The 18839-nt window shown below is 36.9% G+C and overlaps 1 protein-coding gene across 2 annotated transcripts; it reads right to left on the bottom strand.

Annotated features, from left to right (window-relative positions):
• Window positions 1-5932: 5932 nt before the first annotated feature.
• Window positions 5933-14366, bottom strand: kcnk4a (potassium channel, subfamily K, member 4a). Of its 2 annotated transcripts, XM_048200977.1 has the most exons (7): window positions 14029-14366; window positions 11890-12119; window positions 10564-10678; window positions 10327-10487; window positions 9178-9364; window positions 8194-8330; window positions 5933-6944 (listed from the first exon to the last, which is right to left on the bottom strand). In XM_048200977.1, the coding sequence occupies exons 2-7, from the start codon at window positions 12076-12078 to the stop codon at window positions 6105-6107; spliced, it is 1629 nt and encodes a 542-aa protein (XP_048056934.1). In that variant the 5' UTR covers window positions 12079-12119; window positions 14029-14366; the 3' UTR covers window positions 5933-6104. The 2 variants fall into 2 exon arrangements, with proteins under 2 accessions (XP_048056934.1, XP_048056933.1); XM_048200976.1 differs by lacking the exon at window positions 14029-14366 and having other exon boundaries at window positions 11890-12206.
• Between the last annotated feature and the right edge of the window lie 4473 nt (window positions 14367-18839).

Here is an 18839-nt window from a genome sequence, read left to right as displayed (position 1 = left end):
CAGACACTGATGGAGAGAAGTCACAACATTTAAAATGCAACTGGAGGTTTCTGAATTGTTAGTGGATAAATTTATGGAGTTGATTTAACACATCGACTAGCAAAATATCTCCCTTTGCATTGAGCTTTGTAGCTTTGCAGATGTTGTTTATGCTCAAACATCTACATTACACACTAACTAAAGATAAAAAAGGTGAAATCAGAATCAACCACCCCTTTAAAAAATAGGTTTGTTTTATTATTTTATTGACAACCTCACGAGGTCAAACTAATGCAAACAGCTAGGTTAATTTAACATTATAATCATTTAGCAAACATATACAATGGTTTTCACCACAAAACGTGGGATTTGTATGGAAGCTTGTTCCTGCCATGGAATATATGAGATATAAGTCAGAGTTGTGGGATAAAAAGTTGCAATTACCTTTTTTATTTTTTATACTGTGGCAGAAACAAGCTTCCATAGATTTGTGCATCTCACGCTTTTAGAAAAGGACATCATGTTTGTGGAATGTGCCAAAAGATTACTGCTTTTGCCAAAGGGGGAAAAAGCAGAAAGAGAAGAACAGAGAAAACATTTATAGAGGCTATAGCTGATTTGAATTAAAGCATTATGTCATTTAGGGTGTATTTTATAAGACTATCAGGTTCCTGACATCTCACGACATGAAGAGAGGTTGGTGTTACTGAAAAGTTTGACCCGTATTGCCCATCTGTGGATAAGCGCTCAAGCCAAAAGTGAATCAGGGCTTTAAATGTAAACTGTAGCATGGAAACGCCAATTAAGTGGTTAAGAAATGACTTCATGTCATCTTAGACAACTTCATAGTCAGATTTTGTTTTCGTCTCATTACTGTTGATGGTGGAAATTTAATTTGTTTTGACTTTTCCAGCCACTGTCTATATAAGTGTGGTTTTTAGCTAATCAAGAACAGTGATATTGACCCTTCAGAAGTACAAATTTTGTGGTCTCACTCGCTGTATAAAAGAATAAACTTTACTTTCCCTTTTGCGGTGTCACATACAGAAAAGAGAATCATTCTAGAACATTCCTCTAAATACAAACCAGCACACCACCTCATTGCTTTCAATTCAGAATGTAAAATCACCGACCACACAAATGGAAATGAACAAATCAGAAAAACAGTCATGGAATACATGATCTGTAATGTAATGTTCCTTCAGTGAAGCTGATGAGATGTGAAGTGTTTTAACTGTGTGGAGATTTTTAGAGGTTACTTGTCTTGCATCCTGTTTTTACATCATCATCTCCCAAGACAAAAAGAAATTTGAGAACGCAATTATGCACTTGAATTTTCTCTGCCAAAATATCTAAACTGTATCTGCTTCAACAATTCTAAAGCGACAGCTGTTATTGATTAGTGTTGTACTGTAATAAGTGGAAAGTATATCGCAGATGTACTTGAAGACCTTTTCTGGGCAGTTATGTTTATGAGGTAATCTGTACTTAATACATCTTTGATGTATATCAGCTGTCCTTCCTGTCAGTATCCTAAAAAAAAAAGGGATTTTTTTTTTTTTTTTTTTTTTTGCTGAGTTTATGTTTATGAATTACGATGGATGGATGGATGGCGCAAAGCTGACAACTGGCAAGGTTATCCTTGAAGAAAACTTGCTTCCTTCTGCTCTGACAATGTTCCCCAACTCGAAGGATTGGTTTTTCCTGCAGGACAACGCTCCAATCCACACAGCCAGGTCATTAAAGGTGTGGACTGAGGACCACCAGATCAAGACCTTGTCATAACCAGCCCAAACTCCAGACCTGAGCACCATTTAAAACCTCTGGAACATGATCAAGAGGAAGATGGAAGGTCACAAGCCATCAAACAAAGCCGAACTGCTTGAATTTTTGAGCCAGGAGAGGCATAAAGTCTCCCACCAACAATCTGACCTACTTGTAGAGAGTATGCCAAGATGCATGAAAGCTGTGATTGGAAATCAGGGTTACCCAGATAGCAAGGTGGTATTGATTCAATGTTGAAATTCCATCAGAATCATCATTTTGGTTGAGATTGAAAATTCAATGCTAAATAATATTGAATCAACGTTGAAATTTCAATGCTTTTCAGTGTTGAAAAATACAAACATTGAATCAAATCATCATTTTGGTCAGCTTCATTTCCCCACTGGTGGAACTTAGACTAGGCTATGTCAATCAATCTGTCCCCTCATTCAACACTTTATTCACATTAGCATTCATGCTCCTCATGACCCTTCCCTCTAGTCCCACCAAAATAAATAAACAAAAATCCTGCCAACCGAGTGTATAGATAGATAAAATCCAACCAGTTAAGAACTCAGTGAGATGAACTAGCTGGACATTATTATCATTATTAAAAGTAGTAGTAGTGGTAGTAGTAGTTTTAGTATGTTTTAATTAATGTTTTCAAAACTCCCCCATCCCCAACCCCTGAGCAACACTGTATAAAAAGTGAATATGGGTCTGTGATCGATTATTATAACTATTTGAGCTTACTTTGTCTTTCTACTTTCCAAATTGTAACAGTATTGTACACTCTTTCAATTTAAACACTAAATTCACAACTATTCAAACATCTCACTTGCACCCAGCTATTCCACCAAGTATCATGTTGTTTAAAAATGAATATAAATGTGTTTTCTTTGCATTATTCGAGGTCTGAAAACATGGCATCGTTTTCATTTTGACCAGTTGTCATTTTCTGCAAATAAATGCTCTAAATGACAGTAGAAAATGCCAATTTTACTCAAACATATAGTAAATCCAGATAAACTGCTAATTTATCAGTGGTCTCGTAATCTTATATAATTACATATCTGAGTTTCCATTAACACTACACTACTTTTCTTGTTTTCCCAGACAACATGCACATCCAAGTCCGTGTGTGTCACTGGCCACTTCTGAAGCAAGACCACACTACACATTTTCACTCAGAAATCGATTGCCGTCTCGCTCAAGTTACGACAGGAAACATCTTCCGGTTGGAGACATCAGTGGTGTAGAAGTTGTGTTAGGCGGGGCTGAAGTGCAGAGGTAGAATTTAAGGGTGCATTGGAAGCGCTGCGGAAAAGCTCCTCTGTAAACCGCCACCATGTGTTTGTCCTCTTCCCTCTAAATACCCCCTTCACTCTGCAACCGGCATTTATCCCCACAGCCAGGGCCTTACAAAAGCCATTCCTGGAGCTGCCTCACATCGCTACTCGCTCCCTCTCTCGTTCGCCTCGTCTTCCCACACCAAGGGCATTTAAAATCTCATCTAGCTCCTGCTGTGCAAGTTCACCATCGAAATTACTTTTTTTTTTTTTTTTTTTAGTAAACATTCTGTTTGTGCACATGGTGTAAAATGTGTTTCCAAGAAGGTAAACATTGTGTTTGGAGCGGGTCTGTGTGTGTGAGTGTTAAAACCTCAGGCTGCCGCGTAAATATAACATTTGTACAAACATCGGAAGGATTTAAGCTGTGTTGAGCATCTTTTAGGCACGATACAACTTGAGAAAACTTGAGAGACAGACTGGGAAAAGGATTTGCCCCGTTCAGATAACCACAAGAGGGCGCCTAGCCTGCTATTGGGTCTGTGCTGACCAGACAAACAGTGCCGGTTAGCCCCTGCTGGTAGATGTTGTAACTACATCCTCCAACCAAAGACATCTTTCCATTGATGGCCTTTCAAAAGAAGCCATGTACTCTGCAAATAAATGTAATAATAATAATAATAAAGGCTTACCATTTTCCAGGTATTATAGACCTGTGAACAATTGTCAAAAATAAGAAATAGAAGAAATATCACTCAACAACCACAACTGTTTTTTGTATTCATGACAATGAAATTATAACCAATTTGGCACACAAATAAAATGACATTTCAATAATGTGCATCTTATATCAAAAAGTCTCCATTTGAGACTCAGAGTAGGCTATATCATGCACAATATAAAAAGTGGAATACAGATTAGGGGGTTATAAACAAGCAAGGCACTAAACACTCCTAAAATATAACAGCATTTATGAGTTTTTGGATAAAAAGCAGAATACTAACCTATTAGACTGACTTACAATTTACAGTGGATTTTATTATTATTAAATATTTTAATGACTAAAATATGACAGATGATCACAGTGACAAATCAAACCTTGAAACACATCTGATTTGTAGAAGAATCACATTGCACTGCTGAAATGTCCTCAGCTTTCTGGCTATGTTCAGAATGGAATACTACTATTTTCAAATATATGTAAAAGAACAAATTATACTTAAATTATAATCTAATTTTATATTTCAAAGAACTAGCAGTAGTATGCTAAACTGCTGCCACCTGACTTCATCATTATGCATGTTTAATTCAGCCTGTTGTGTCCACTAGTTATCATTTTGGAAATAAAAATGGTTATTTTGCACTTTTTGGGATAGGCTACACTACAGCACCCAGTACAGTGTGTTTTATTATTTACAGGATATTTCAGCAAATGTTGCAGCATTAGAACTTTTTATGCACATTAAACACTACCATTTAAAAGTTTGGGGTCAGTAAGATCTTTTTTCTAAATAAATTAATACTTTTATTCAGAAAGGACGCAATAAATTGAACAAAAGTGACAGTAAAGACAATTACAGTATGTACTAACCCCAAACTTTTGAACGGTATGGGAGTTTACATATACTGCAGAATAGGTAGTATGCTATTCTGAACAAAACCTCCGTTTGTCTGGGGCACAAATAAATTTCATTTAAGCTATATTTACATGCATATTTGTGATGGTCTGCATCAGTTTGTAAGGAGCCCTGCAAATGACATGCAGGGAAAAAATAATATGCTAAATTTTGCACACAATTTACTAATTCATTTTCTCGATTTGCTAAATTGTGCACACGATTTATAAATCGAGGGAACAAATTAGTAAATCGGGCGCACAATTTAGCCTATTATTTTTTCCCTGCATGTCTTTTGCGGGGAACAAAACAGTAAATTGTGCGCACAATTTAGCAAATTGAGGGAACGAAATAGTAAATCGGGCAAACGATTTAGCAAATCGAGGGAACGAAATAGTAAATCAGGTGCACGATTTAGCAAATCGAGGGAATGAAACCGTAAATTGTGCACGATTTAGCAAACTGAGGGAACGAAATAGTAAATAGTGCACACAATTTAGCAAATCGAGGGAACAAAATAGTAAATCGGGTGTACAATTTAGCAAATCGAGGAAACGAAATAGTAAATCGGGTGCACGATTTAGCAAATCGAGGGAATGAAACCGTAAATTGTGCACGATTTAGCAAACTGAGGGAACGAAATAGTAAATAGTGCGCACGATTTAGCAAATCGAGGGAACGAAATAGTAAATTGTGCGCACGATTTAGCAAATCGAGGGAACAAAACAGTAAATCGTGCACGATTTAGCAAACTGAGGGAACTAAATAGTAAATAGTGCGCACAATTTAGCAAATCGAGGGAACGAAACCATAAATTGTGCACATGATTTAGCAAACTGAGGGAACTAAATAGTAAATAGTGCGCACAATTTAGCAAATCGAGGGAACGAAACCATAAATTGTGCACATGATTTAGCAAACTGAGGGAACGAAATAGTAAATAGTGCGCACAATTTAGCAAATCGAGGGAACAAAATAGTAAATTGGATGCACAATTTAGCAAATCGAGGGAACAAAACCATAAATTGTGCACATGATTTAGCAAATCGAGGGAACAAAATAGTAAATTGGATGCACAATTTAGCAAATCGAGGGAACAAAACCATAAATTGTGCACATGATTTAGCAAATCGAGGGAACAAAATAGTAAATCGGGTGCACAATATAGCAAATCGAGGGAACAAAATAGTAAATCGGATACACAAATTAGCAAATTGAGGGAACGAAATAGTAAATCGGGTGCACATTTTAGCAAATGGAGGGAACAAAACAGTAAATCGGGTGTATGATTTAGCAAATGGAGGTGACAAAACAGTAAATTGTGCGTATGATTTATAAATTGAGGAAATGAAATAGTGCAATTTTTTTTCCTGCATGTCATGTGCGGGGCTCCGTATGTTTGGCGTCTTAAACTGTGACGTGTAAAGCTAAGAGCCCTTGGCCAAATGTTCATTTCTCAGGTTTGAGGTGGAGGAGTCGGAGGGTGTGATGGGGGTTGTAGTTCATTACTGATCTCCCTCTGTAGTCCAATAGGACGCGAGCAGGGAATCTGTCTCTTCATACTCCTCCTCTTGGGTTTGCGTTGGCGGTTCTGTCCGGCTGGTTTGACAAGATCGCTAAGAGCGTCTGAAGACTCGTCGATGTACGCCAGGTTCTCGCCAAAGAAGTCCAGGAGGGAGGGATGGGGCGGACTGCAGCTGGCAACCACGATGACCGGAACATCCTTTTGACTTCCCAGTGATCTCCGAGACCCCTCGGCTCCAGATTCCAGGTCCTCTGAGTTACGGGAACTGAACTCATATTCCGACCAGGATTCTGACGGAGTCTCGGATTCAGTGACTGATCCTGATTCAGATTCTGAAGGGGACCTGGACATGGCTCTGGACCCAGATCTCGATGGTGGTTTCAGCTCTAAACGCGAGATGGATCTTGATGCAGGTCCTACCGTCAGCCTCGATCCTGGTCTCATCTCATACGCCCCATCTACCCTACACCACGACCTGGATCGGGACAGCACTTCAGACCTGTTATCAGACGCTGGGGTATACTTGCACGAAGGCCAACCGAGGATCAGATGTCCGTTCTCTCGGATAACATCGGCATCGAGGGAGATTCCACGAGACAGTCCCGCCGCGCTCAGTCTTGGGTGGCGGTGACGGCGGCGGCGCTTTCTTCTGCGTCGCCATTGGAGCTGAAAGGGGTCGTTGAGATCCAGTGGCACTGGAATACGGAAGTCCATGGACATGTTCTGGATGTTCTGAGTCCAGTCTGTGGCATGAGCTCTCAGCTCCTCCATCTAGAAGAGAAATAAAGCAGCATGAAGGTAGGTAATAACAGCCTAAAAAACATGCACAAAAACTGACACTTCAAATCAACATTTCCAAAAAAAAAAAAAAAAAAGTAAACCTTGATAAAAAGTAGTCTTTGAGAATGTCTAAGTATAAATCCAAATTTAATAAAAATAAGTATTTATGTTTTTAAAAAAACACTTTAATTTATTAACCACTTTATATAGAGTTATACGGGAATCTAGTGGTTACACCATGGCATTACATAAGTTTTTTCTTTTTTTACTCCCACCAGATGGCACTATTCTACCTTCAAAAAAAAAAAAAAAAAAAGGATTTTAAATGCCTTGTCTCTATTTTAACATGGAATACTACTTTAAATGAAAAATAATTTTAAATATATAATAGAAAACATTTGTGTATTATTTCCAATGGGGAAAATAGCTAACACAATTGTATAAATATTGCAAATCATAAAATATCCTCAAAATGTTAAATAATAATCAAAAAATATTATTGAACAAAAATATATTACATTGGTTTTCCTGAAAAAACAATTACATTACCATTCAATGAAGAGAACCAGAGGGTTAAATGTCTTTCATTCTCACCTAGGCTGCATTTATTTGATCAAAAATACAGTAAAACAGTAACATTGTGAAAGAGAATTACTATTGAAAGTAACTGTTTTCTATTTTAATAGAACACATTGTAATTGAATACATCATGTGATGCAAATCTGAACTTTCAGCATCATTACTCCAGTCTTCAGTGTCACATGATCCTTCAGAAATCATTCTAATATGCTGATTTGCTGCTCAAGAAACATTTATGATTATTTTCAATGTTGAAAACAGTTGCAGTACTTCATATTTTTTGTGGAAACTGTGATACTTTTTTTCAGGATTCTTTGATAAATAGAAAGTTTAAAAGGACAGCATTTATTTGAAATGAATAAAAAGTATTAAAAAATGTAAAACTTTTTGAACTGTTGTGTACAATATCTCTCACATATGATTAATGTGCAAGTTAAGATGTAGGCAGCCTAACTCACTATCAAATTTGGTCCACTTTGCATTTATTTATTATTCTGGATTAAAAAAAAAAAAAAATACAGTAGACAAGGAAGAGACCTTCATAACATTTAAAATGACCACAGTCCATTTGGTTATGCAATATTAAGTAGTTGATACTACAGTAATAGACCAGTGTGGAAAAACTGAAATGGATAAATCCATTGTTCACTCTCTGTCTCACCTCTGCACGTGTCTTCTTTGACAGCACTCTGAGCCAGTTCCCAATCATAGTGAGAATAGATGCAAAATACGCCAGACCAAACACTATCCACAACCACACCAACGGCTTGTACAGGGGCGTCCCATCTCTTCTGTTCTCTGGAGTAGAGCAAATGTTAATGTTTAAAAGAATAGAACTGATTTGAATTAGAATTCTTTTGCAACATTATAAATGTCTTGACCATCATTTTTGATCAGTTTAATGCATCCTTGCTAAATAAAAGTATTAATTTCTTTAAAAAAAAAAAATCTTACTGACTGGTAGTGTATATTGGATGCTCTCAATTACCACAGGAATGTTTATAAAAAATTTTTTTTTAAAAAAAGGCAGTTAAAATTTGTTAAAGGCAGTTACGATAGTTCGATACTTTATTATTATCACTGATAATAATGGATAATAGATCATTTAGATAATAGATAATTTAGTCACTAAAACAGAAAAAGGACTTTGATTAATGAATATGACATGATGAGATACTGACTAAATTTAAAGGCCATGTTCAACAAAAGACAAGTATGACTAAAATAAAAACTGTAAAAATGAACACTGGCCTGTTTGGAGTTTGACTGTTGAATTTAAATGAAGTGAATGTAACTATTCCTTTATAAACTGTACTGTAAAGTCGCTTTGGACAAAAGAGTCTGTTAAATGACATTATTTACTAACATCTCAATTGATTCTCACAGATAAGAGATTAGTGCATGCACTGGTCTAATATTACAGCTATTACAATTAGTGTCTATGGCTTTACAATACAGATAATTGGATGATATAAATGTCTGCAACTTCATTGTTGTCTGGGTCTAATGACCGCAAAACATCGAGCAGTTCCAGGCGTAATACAATACTGAGTTCCTTAACAGAATTACCATACGGTCACATGACATAGTAAACTAAATAATATATAATAATTATTGTATGTAGACAAGATAATTATCTGTGCACCTGCCACATAGTCCCCAAAGCCCACCGTGGTAAGGGTGATCACGACAAAGTACACTGCTTCCAACAAGCTCCAGCTCTCCACTTCCTGAAACACCATGGTCGGCACGGCGATGAAGACTAAGCAGCCAATCAGGATGGAGAAGACGGCGGAGATTACACGCACACTGGTGGGCTTCACACCCTTGCGCTGTTCAGCAGACAACAATCATGGTGAAAATTATTAAAAGATGATACTCTAGCAACACCCTGACAACACTGGGATTACAAATTTTACTAATTAGATTTAAGAGTTTCCAGTGAGAAGAACTATCTTCTTATGAAGGCCCTGTTTGCACCTGGAATTAAGATGTGTTTTGGTCGATCGGATCACAAGTGAACAACACTAAATACAGGTGGAAAACAGGGTTGAAAATGTTTTGAGCTTGTCCACTTTCGACCACTGCCAGAATTAGTTGAAAACGCATTCGACCGGATTGCTTTCGTAATGTAGATGCTCATGTGGTCGAATGTGTTCGAACAGCCACAAAAGATCGCCTGCTCTTCACATACTGACCTAATGCGTAAACATTACTAGCCAGACGGGATTTAAACTTTGTCAGCTGAAGACCCAAGTTTGGTTTGAAAATGAAAAATGTACCAAGCACAATGTTCTCTCACCATTCCTGATTTCTAACACACACTCACAGCGTTCGGCCGGTCTTGCAGCTATCAGAGCAGAAACAAAAGCTGATGCTCTCTGTGTGTTTTTCTGTCGTCTTCGGGTGAGTTCATATGTAAATTGTGTGAGCTTATTTCATCCATTAGATCGAAAGATCTGAGAAAGCCCTTACATTTACTCACCCATAGACCCTCCCCTAGAAGAAATCAGGACAGAAGTGCTTGAAAGTGTACAAAAGAGATGTATTAAAACACCAGGTGTAAATGGGAATGTGTCTCCCTCGTCTACGTGATCCAATCGACCAAAACGCATCTTAATACCAGGTGGAAACAGGACCGAGGCAAACTATGGCTCTGATGAAGTTTGCATTGATTCCATTATCTTCCTGTTTATTAATATGAAGCTGCTTTGAAATTATCTGTACAGTATAGAGCACTATATAAATGAAGGTGCCTTGACTTAATCTGAATTTGTAATGAGAAATCACATACCAAAAACAAAGTCTCAATCTTTGCCACCGCTCTCCGCAGCAGGGTGCCCAGGTGGTCTCCAACCCCTGCTAACAGTATCCCAAACATGGGGATCCCCACCAGAGCATAAAAGATACAGAACAACTGACCACCTTTTGTCTTGGGCGAGATGTTTCCAAAGCCTGGAGAAGAGGAGAACGTGTGAAATTGACCTCACAAGACGATTATGTTCTAAAGTGGAAAATGTGTTTATCTCACCAATGGTGGTGATGATGGTACCACAGAAGAAGAAAGCATTGGATGGATCCCATCTGCTGGTATAATTTGACGTGCTTCTGGCGTCCACACCTGCCTCAATGGCATCAACCACTTTCTAATGAGAAAAGATGATAGATTTATCTACGAAGCCCAATGGCAAAAGAAAATTAAAATGAAAACTGAATATATATTATATATATATATATATATATATATATATATATATATATATATATATATATATATATATATATATATATATATAGTCAAACCAAAAATTATTCAGACACTAGATATAAATTTGTTTACTAGTGAGTGCAGGACACTATAGTTCATTTATGTAAGTCAGGATAGCAAAATAAAGTAAACTGTGACATATACCTAAAAATTCTTCATACAGTGGACTAACAGTAAAATTGATAACATTTGGGAGCAAAAATTATTCAGACACTTTGACCTGACCATGTTTTGCTTAAGTGTTATCTGACATAATTAAGACATGGTTTATAATTAAGACACAGTTTAACTGTGAGATCTTGTCATATATTTTTACCATTTTTTAAACTGTATTGAATAAACTGTATTAATGAATGAAATGTTCAAGGTGTCTGAATACATTATGGTTTGACTATGACTATATATATATATATATATATATATATATATATATATATATATATATATATATATATATATATAGCTATTCAGTAACAATTTACAATAAGGTTTTATTTGTTAAGATTAGTTAACATGAACTAAGAATGAACAATACTTCTAGAGCATTTATTAATCCAAGTTATTGTTAATTTCAACATTTACTAATACATGTTTAAAATCAAAAGTTGTATTTGTTAAAATAGGTTAATGCACTGTGAACTAATATGAGCAAACAATGAAAACTGTATTTTTATTAACTAACAGAATAATACCGTAAAATATATTTCACTGTTAAAGGGATAGTTCACCCAAAAATTAAAATTCTGTCATCATTTTCTCACAAGTTGTTCCAAACCTGAAAAAAAAGTTTCTTTCTTTGTTGAACACAAAAGAAGATATTTTACAGAATGTTGGTAATCAAATAGTTGACGGTACCCATTGACTTCAATAGTAGGGAAAAAATACTATGGAAGTCAATGGCTACCGTCAACTGTTTGATTACCAACATTCTTTTGTGTTCAGCAGAAGAAAGAAATTCATATGGTTTGGATATAAGTGATGACAGAATTTTCATTTTTTGGGTGAACTCTCTCTTTAACCTCAATGCAAAATTCTACTACTGTCAATTTAAATGAAAAGTTGACTGATTTTCTCTGCATTCATAATGACCTCCATGAACTCTCTCAGGCTGTAAAGTGTGACGCAGCTGTGGTTCTGTAGGAAAGCCATTTGAGACGTCAGCAGCTCGCGGTGAGCCCATTCCTCCCTGGAGGACTCCAGCCAGCCGAACACCAGAGCCCCCAACACCAAATACAGCAGCACGGCTGCCAGGATGGTCAACAGTTTTGAGTACCGCATGGCTATGGGGTGCTGGGCGACGTCAAACAAGATGCCGCATACTGTGGATGAATGTTTTGGAAACACTGACATCATGTGTCCATCAGGTTAGGTGGAGCGAAGAGAAGAACGTCAAGGGAAATGGTCACAATAATGACATTATTTCTGGTTATCATGACAAAAGTAGCCACTCAAAAGAGCCACTCAAAAGTATATCACAATTCAAGTATCTGAATGTCATTGCACTAGATAACAAAATATTAAACAAGTGACATAAGTGACATTTGACGTTGATCTTTTTTGTGAAATGTTCATCTTGAAAAGTGTTGAAGGTGCCGTAGAACGTCTTTTTAAAAGATGTAATATAAGTCTAAGGTGTCCCCTGAATGTGTCTGTGAAGTTTCAGCTCAAAAAACCCCATAGATTTTTTTTAATTAATTTTTTAAACTGCCTATTTTGGGGCATCATTAAATATGAGCCGATTTAGGCTGCGGCCCCTTTAAATGCTCACGCTCCCCACCCACGGAGCTCGCGCTTGCCTTTAACAGCATAAACAAAGTTCACATAGCTAATATAACCCTCAAAATTGTTCTTTACAAAGTGTTTGTCATAGAGCATGTCTAATCGCGTAAGTACAGTGTTTATTTGGATGTTTACATTTGATTCTGAATGAGTTTGATGGTGCTCCGTGGCTAAAGCTAACATTACACACTGTTGGAGAGATTTATAAAGAATGAAGTTGTTTATGAATTATACAGACTGCAAGTGTTTAAAAAATGAAAATAACGACAGTCTTGTCTCCGTGAATACAGTAAGAAATGATGGTAACTTTATCCACATTTAACAGTACATTAGCAACATGTTAACGAAACATTTAGAAAGACAATTCACAAATATCACTAAAAATATCATATCATCAAGGATCATGTCAGTTATTATTGCTCCATCTGCCATTTTTCGCTATTGTCTTTGCTTGCTTACCTAGTCTGATGATTCAGCTGTGCACAGATCCAGACGTCCTGCCCTTGTCTAATGCTTGAACATGGGCTGGCATATGCAAATATTGGGGGCGTACATATTAATGATCCCAACTGTTATGTAACAGTCGGTGTTATGTTGAGATTCGCCTGTTCCTCGGAGGTCTTTTAAACAAATGAGATTTATATAAGAAGGAGGAAACAATTGTGTTTGAGACTCACTGTATGTCATTTCCATGTACTGAACTCTTGTTATTTAACTATGTCAAGATAAATTCAATTTTTAATTCTAGGGCACCTTTAAATGTAGCCTTTATTTTGTTTTCTATTGCCATGACATTCATTTATGTTTTAGAGTGGCCTCTAAAAATGAAAATCCAGTCATTATTTACTCACCCTCATGTCGTTCCAAACCCGTAAGTCTTTCGTTCATCTTCGGAACACAAATGAAGATCTTTTTGATGAAATCTGAGAGATTTCTGTCCCTCCATAGACCATTTAGGCTTTTATTCACGTATAAACACTGATCAGCGAACATAAACATAAGCTCAACAAACTCTTGCTGCGCAACACAAGAAAGAACCTCATTGGTTCTCGCATGTCAAGCGAACATGCTTGAGCTTCTGTTTACCACAACTGATGTGTGAGTTAATGAATGTTTATATGTGAATAAAAGCCTAAATTAAATCTGTTCTTTATATAAAGCCAACGAGTCTCTTCAGAAAATTTGGACTAAACCGCTTAATTCATATGGATTAGTTTTACAACCTCTTTATGAACTTTTTGAAGCATCAAAGTGTCAGTTTGTGTAGCTGTCTATGGAGGGACAGAAATCTCTCAGATTTCATCAAAAACATCTTCATTTGTGTTCCAAAGATGAACAAAAGTCTTATAGGTGGAACGACATTTTTATTTTTGGATGAACTACCCCTTTAAGTAACAATATTTCTAAGGTCACAGTAATTGTAATAGAAATCAGAGATTAATGATTTACCTTATGAAATAAGTTTTTCCAAATCCACCGTTTTCTCCTTCTCCTCCATATCAGCTGTTTACTGTAGTGGTTTATATACTCTTGTCTCCGTACACCCTCTTTCACTGGTCCGCACAAAAACCTGTGAGAAATAATATTCGAAAATGCTTTAGACAGCCTTAGACTGACTCTAGATCAGCTTTGAGCTTTAGGAGGCTTGACCCAGTCCAGACACATAACAGGAGAGCGGTGAAGGCACAGAGGTACTGAGAAGACAACACATGACGCCATTGAAACAGAACTTCTGGCAAAGGTCTATGTAAACAGATTGTTCAACGGTGCTCTGACAGGATCTTGATGCTCACCAGGGTTCTCACTTGCTTTGTAGATGCATGGTTACCGTATATTATGGTATATTATGATGTTGTCACCCTCTGTATTTGCAATCATTAGTTTTATTTTACTGTGTTCTGTTTTATATTGCATTTATTATGCACATAAATATGCACAGATTTTTTTTTGTGGAATTGAAAAATAAAATTATCTCTATTTATTTATTTATTTAATTTGCAAAGGACATTGAATGGTTACGACTCTTACAAAGGAGACATAGCTGGTTATAACAAATAAAAACAAAACATCTATTTTTGGAATTTAAAAAAGCATGTTGCTCCAAAGATCAGGCTGAAATATTTTATTTAATAAATGAAAATGACTTTGGTATCACAGATAACTGACTTAACAGATGTTTAAAACCCAGTGCAGTCCAACAGACCTACTTCAACCAATAATACATCAAATAATAAACTTTCACACTATCTATATTCTTTACGAATAAGACGTGAAGTTGTTGAGGGAATGTTATCTTACCTCAGCGCGCGGTTCCGTCGGGAGCGGGTGACGGTGAGGAGTTCCCTTTCTCCAGCAGACCACTGTGAGGAGGATACAGGACTTTCCCCATTCCCAAGACTTACGTGAACCTGCCAACATGAGAAGAAAAAGAGCAGGGAAGAGACCGAGAGGAGAGGAGGGGAGGAGAGAGGTCTGTTTGGCAGAGGCACACATGAAAGCTGACAGTTTATTCATCGGTTTCAATAGTTTAAAACATTTTTCTTGAGCACTCTTCTCTCTTCTTTCATCTCTTCTTTGTATATAAACCATTGGGGTTATATCGTGATTTTATAATATTGCATATTATAGGCTCCAAAGTCTAAAAAAACTCGAACGGATTGGAAAGTGTTCTTTGTTGTTATGAGGAATGCAAGTCAAGTTTCACGTATTATAATCCTGGATGCTGATTGGTCAATGCAGCTTGCAGCCGTGTGGAATCGAGAGGCATTGTTATATTGTAAATATACCACCTAATTTTTTTTTTTTAAAATGTAATAATTAACACCAGAAATGTGCAATAATAAATGCACAAATAAAATAACATTACGATGTCCTGAAATCAATTTCATTATTACTTTTAATAAAGTGGCAGGCCGTAACATTTTTGTTTTAAAAAAAGAACATAACCAGCCAGTGTTCAAAACTATCTCCTTACCTTAGCCCGCTTCACAACGGTAAGCTTGTAATAATGTGTACTGGTGGGTTTCCGCGGGAAATTTCGAGCATGCAGCCTTTCATCTTTGCGTCATTACGTCACGTTTACATAAGTAAACGAGTCCCAGCGAGTAGGCTATATGGCATGTGGAGGATGCTGCAGGTGACGGATCATTTATAGCTTTTCTCACAGCAGCTGCAATAATTAAACTTATCATTTTGATGCCGGATTGTAATGCAGAAAGGTTCAAACAATCGTTAGATTTAATCACCATTGACAGCACAATAATGATTTTTTTCTCAGTTGGTCAGAACAAAAGTGGCAGACATGTTACTTACTTGTTCAAATGACATTTTCCAGTGAAAATTATTATTTTGGTCATACGTAGAATCTGTGATTCCAAAGTACAGTTTCACTGATGTGGTGACTGACAGCAAAGATTAGATTTATCCGCGATGCACAACCCACATAAAGATAAAAATTCAGCAAATAACTGCAATTGCAGGTTTCAAACAGAGATGGCGAGAAAGAGGCAAAACTTCAGCTTTAAAGGGGTCATGAACTGCATTGTTTTATAATGTTAGTATGCTTTTTACATCAAAAAATTGTCATAATTTAGAAATAAAAGGCGTTTTATACCCTGATTTTAGCCCTCTGATTTGAACGCTCTGTTTTAAAGCGGAACTCATTAAGATTTGCGAAGCTCCCCCTACAGGTTCCTTCAGTGAATCACACTGTCGTAAATACTCCAAGCGCAGCTCTGGACTACAACGACTACAACGCTCACCAGCGCAGTAATTTTGCAAATACAGTGCAAGAAAGAGGAGGTGGGTAATTTCGAAATTGTCTTATAAAGTCATAATATATACATTGTTTTTGAATTTTTGTCACTCTCGCGTGAACGTGTCGGGTCGATGCAGCTCAACTTGCAAGTGCTGTATTCTGACGTAGACGTGCCAGAGGATGTTAGTGCACGCCTCAAACACACCACTACAAGTCAATTAACCATCGTAAGGACTTAGAAAACTATTTATGAAGGTAAAAAAGTTACTTAGTTCTGCTTTAAGGGGCGTGTCTGCTGTGAGACTTCAGTGTAAACGCCCACTGCTGTGATTGGCTAACATCTTTCCATTTGAAATAGCTAAGTATTACACTCTCCAAAACTTTTAGCACATTTTTACTGTTACAGCTCTCAAGGTTAACTAATCATGAAAAGTGCTGATTAGAGCATTACATTTAGATCTATGGCATTATATTTATGTTGTGGCATGAAAGGTTGTAGCTGATCACAGACATGTTGTTGAGTACATGAAAGCAGTGATCTCATCATTGCAACTCAATTTCTGCACACTAACAAACGCTTTCATCATAACAGTGCAAACGCAATGCAACTAAGAGATGTCTTGAATAAAACGGGAGTTTTGGCACGAGTCCAGAACTCACTGATAAACTTGCGGTGTTTGATTGACAGCTTTAGCGATTGTAAAGGCAGCGTTCTTTGATTGCTTTCTTTATATAATTTAATCACAGTTTAAATAACAGATTATTTTCATCCTACTAAGAGAAACAACGTGAAGTGAACCGTTTAGTCACTGGTTTGAATTACTGTATAGACAAAGGACATCTGACTGTACATGAATCATTACAAATCAAATCAGGCATTAGAATGAACACAGTTGTTGCATTACTGTCGAGTTCATATTGTAAAAGTCTGTTTGCAAAGCCTGCGCCGAAATGCGATTGATTTACCAAAGAATCCACAGTGAAATCGTGATAACATTGTTGAAAATAAATAACCATATTCCTAGCATTAGGATCCTTTGTAAGATAATGTTATTTTTGTCCTGTATCGCTCTTTACTCCTCGTCATCTCACTAACACGCCAGTGTTTTCTTCTGTGGAGACGGCGTTTCACCTATCTATGACACAGATATGCACATTTCGTTCACTGGGTCTGGTGTCAATAAAAGCTTTTATTGAACTAACAAGGAAGTTTTCAGTTCTGAAACGTACAGGATATTCTTATAGTATGATGACCTCTTATATATGAAAAGCACAAGGAAAAGTTGAATTCTCAATTCATGACTCCTTTAATTAAAAAACATATAGAACTCATGTTTAAAGTGATAGTTTCATCCTTGCATCTTCTAATAGGGTAAATGTCTCCTGAGTATTTACATCAATGATCTGTGTGTCCTAATGGACTGGTGGTAGAATTTTTAAGTGTGCCAGAGGTTCTGGGTTCTAATCCAGACGTTTATTTATTTATTTTTTTCTCATTAAAACCAGAGATGCTCATCAGTGATTGAATATCAAGAGCAGAGACACGTTTGTAAGCACTTTTTTCCACCAGAACGAGAAGAGTTAGTCTGTGTGAAGACAGCACAGTGCACAAGCACTCGGCATTTCTAAAACAACACATTCCAGCATCAGATCGACTCGTTTAACTCAAACGAACGAATTGCTAATCAACTGGAGATGTCTCTTTTGTTGGTACGTCCATGCCGCGAGAGGTTTCAAAAAGTGGTGGGGACAATATTAACCTTGGAAAAAAGTGTCCCACCCCCAAATTACGCCTATGCTCATACCTAATTAATGATGTCAGCCACTGACCATGGTGATGACCCAGCACTGAATGGACTAGACGTCTGTCATCCGTGGACAGAAGCGCAATGGTAAATCAACATCAGACATGAAAGCTCAGAATTCAAAACATTCACTGTAAGGACCGCAGTGGGCCCTCTGAGTCCAGCCAAAGTTCAAGAGAGAATAAACAGAACTCCCTGACCGAGCTGATGTAAAGACCAAAATGGCCTTTAAATCCTTTAAAAGCTCTGATATGGGATATCACATCACTAGATATGCCTTTGATTTCTGCTCCAACAATGACTAACATTTCGCTTTTGAAAACACAAGTGCATAACACCATGTTCATGAGTTATCTGAATCTATTACATTATTCTGCAAAACAGGTTGTAATTTAACATTATTTGTGATCAAAGCAGGGTTTTTTTTTATAGATGAATAGAAATGTTGTGAAGTTGAGAAAAGCATCCAGTCTAGACTTAACAGACTCTTCGAACAACCTGTTCAGCCAAAAGACACAAACGGAGTCTTTAAAAATACAGAGAGCCGAAGTGTTGTACTCAACTCTCTAAATGACTGATTAGATTGGATAACGGTCGCTTATACTTAACTAAGCACTGAATCCACTTTGTTTAAAAAGGCTGCATATAGATCTGCTGCACATTAAAGGTGCCCTCGAATGAAAAATTGAATTTATCTT

The sequence above is a fragment of the Megalobrama amblycephala genome, linkage group LG9 (genome assembly GCF_018812025.1).
Source record: "Megalobrama amblycephala isolate DHTTF-2021 linkage group LG9, ASM1881202v1, whole genome shotgun sequence".
NCBI classification, from domain to species: Eukaryota; Metazoa; Chordata; class Actinopteri; order Cypriniformes; family Xenocyprididae; genus Megalobrama; species Megalobrama amblycephala.
The sequence above is the reverse complement of the archived record's forward strand: the minus strand, read 5'-3'. Positions and strand labels throughout refer to the sequence as shown.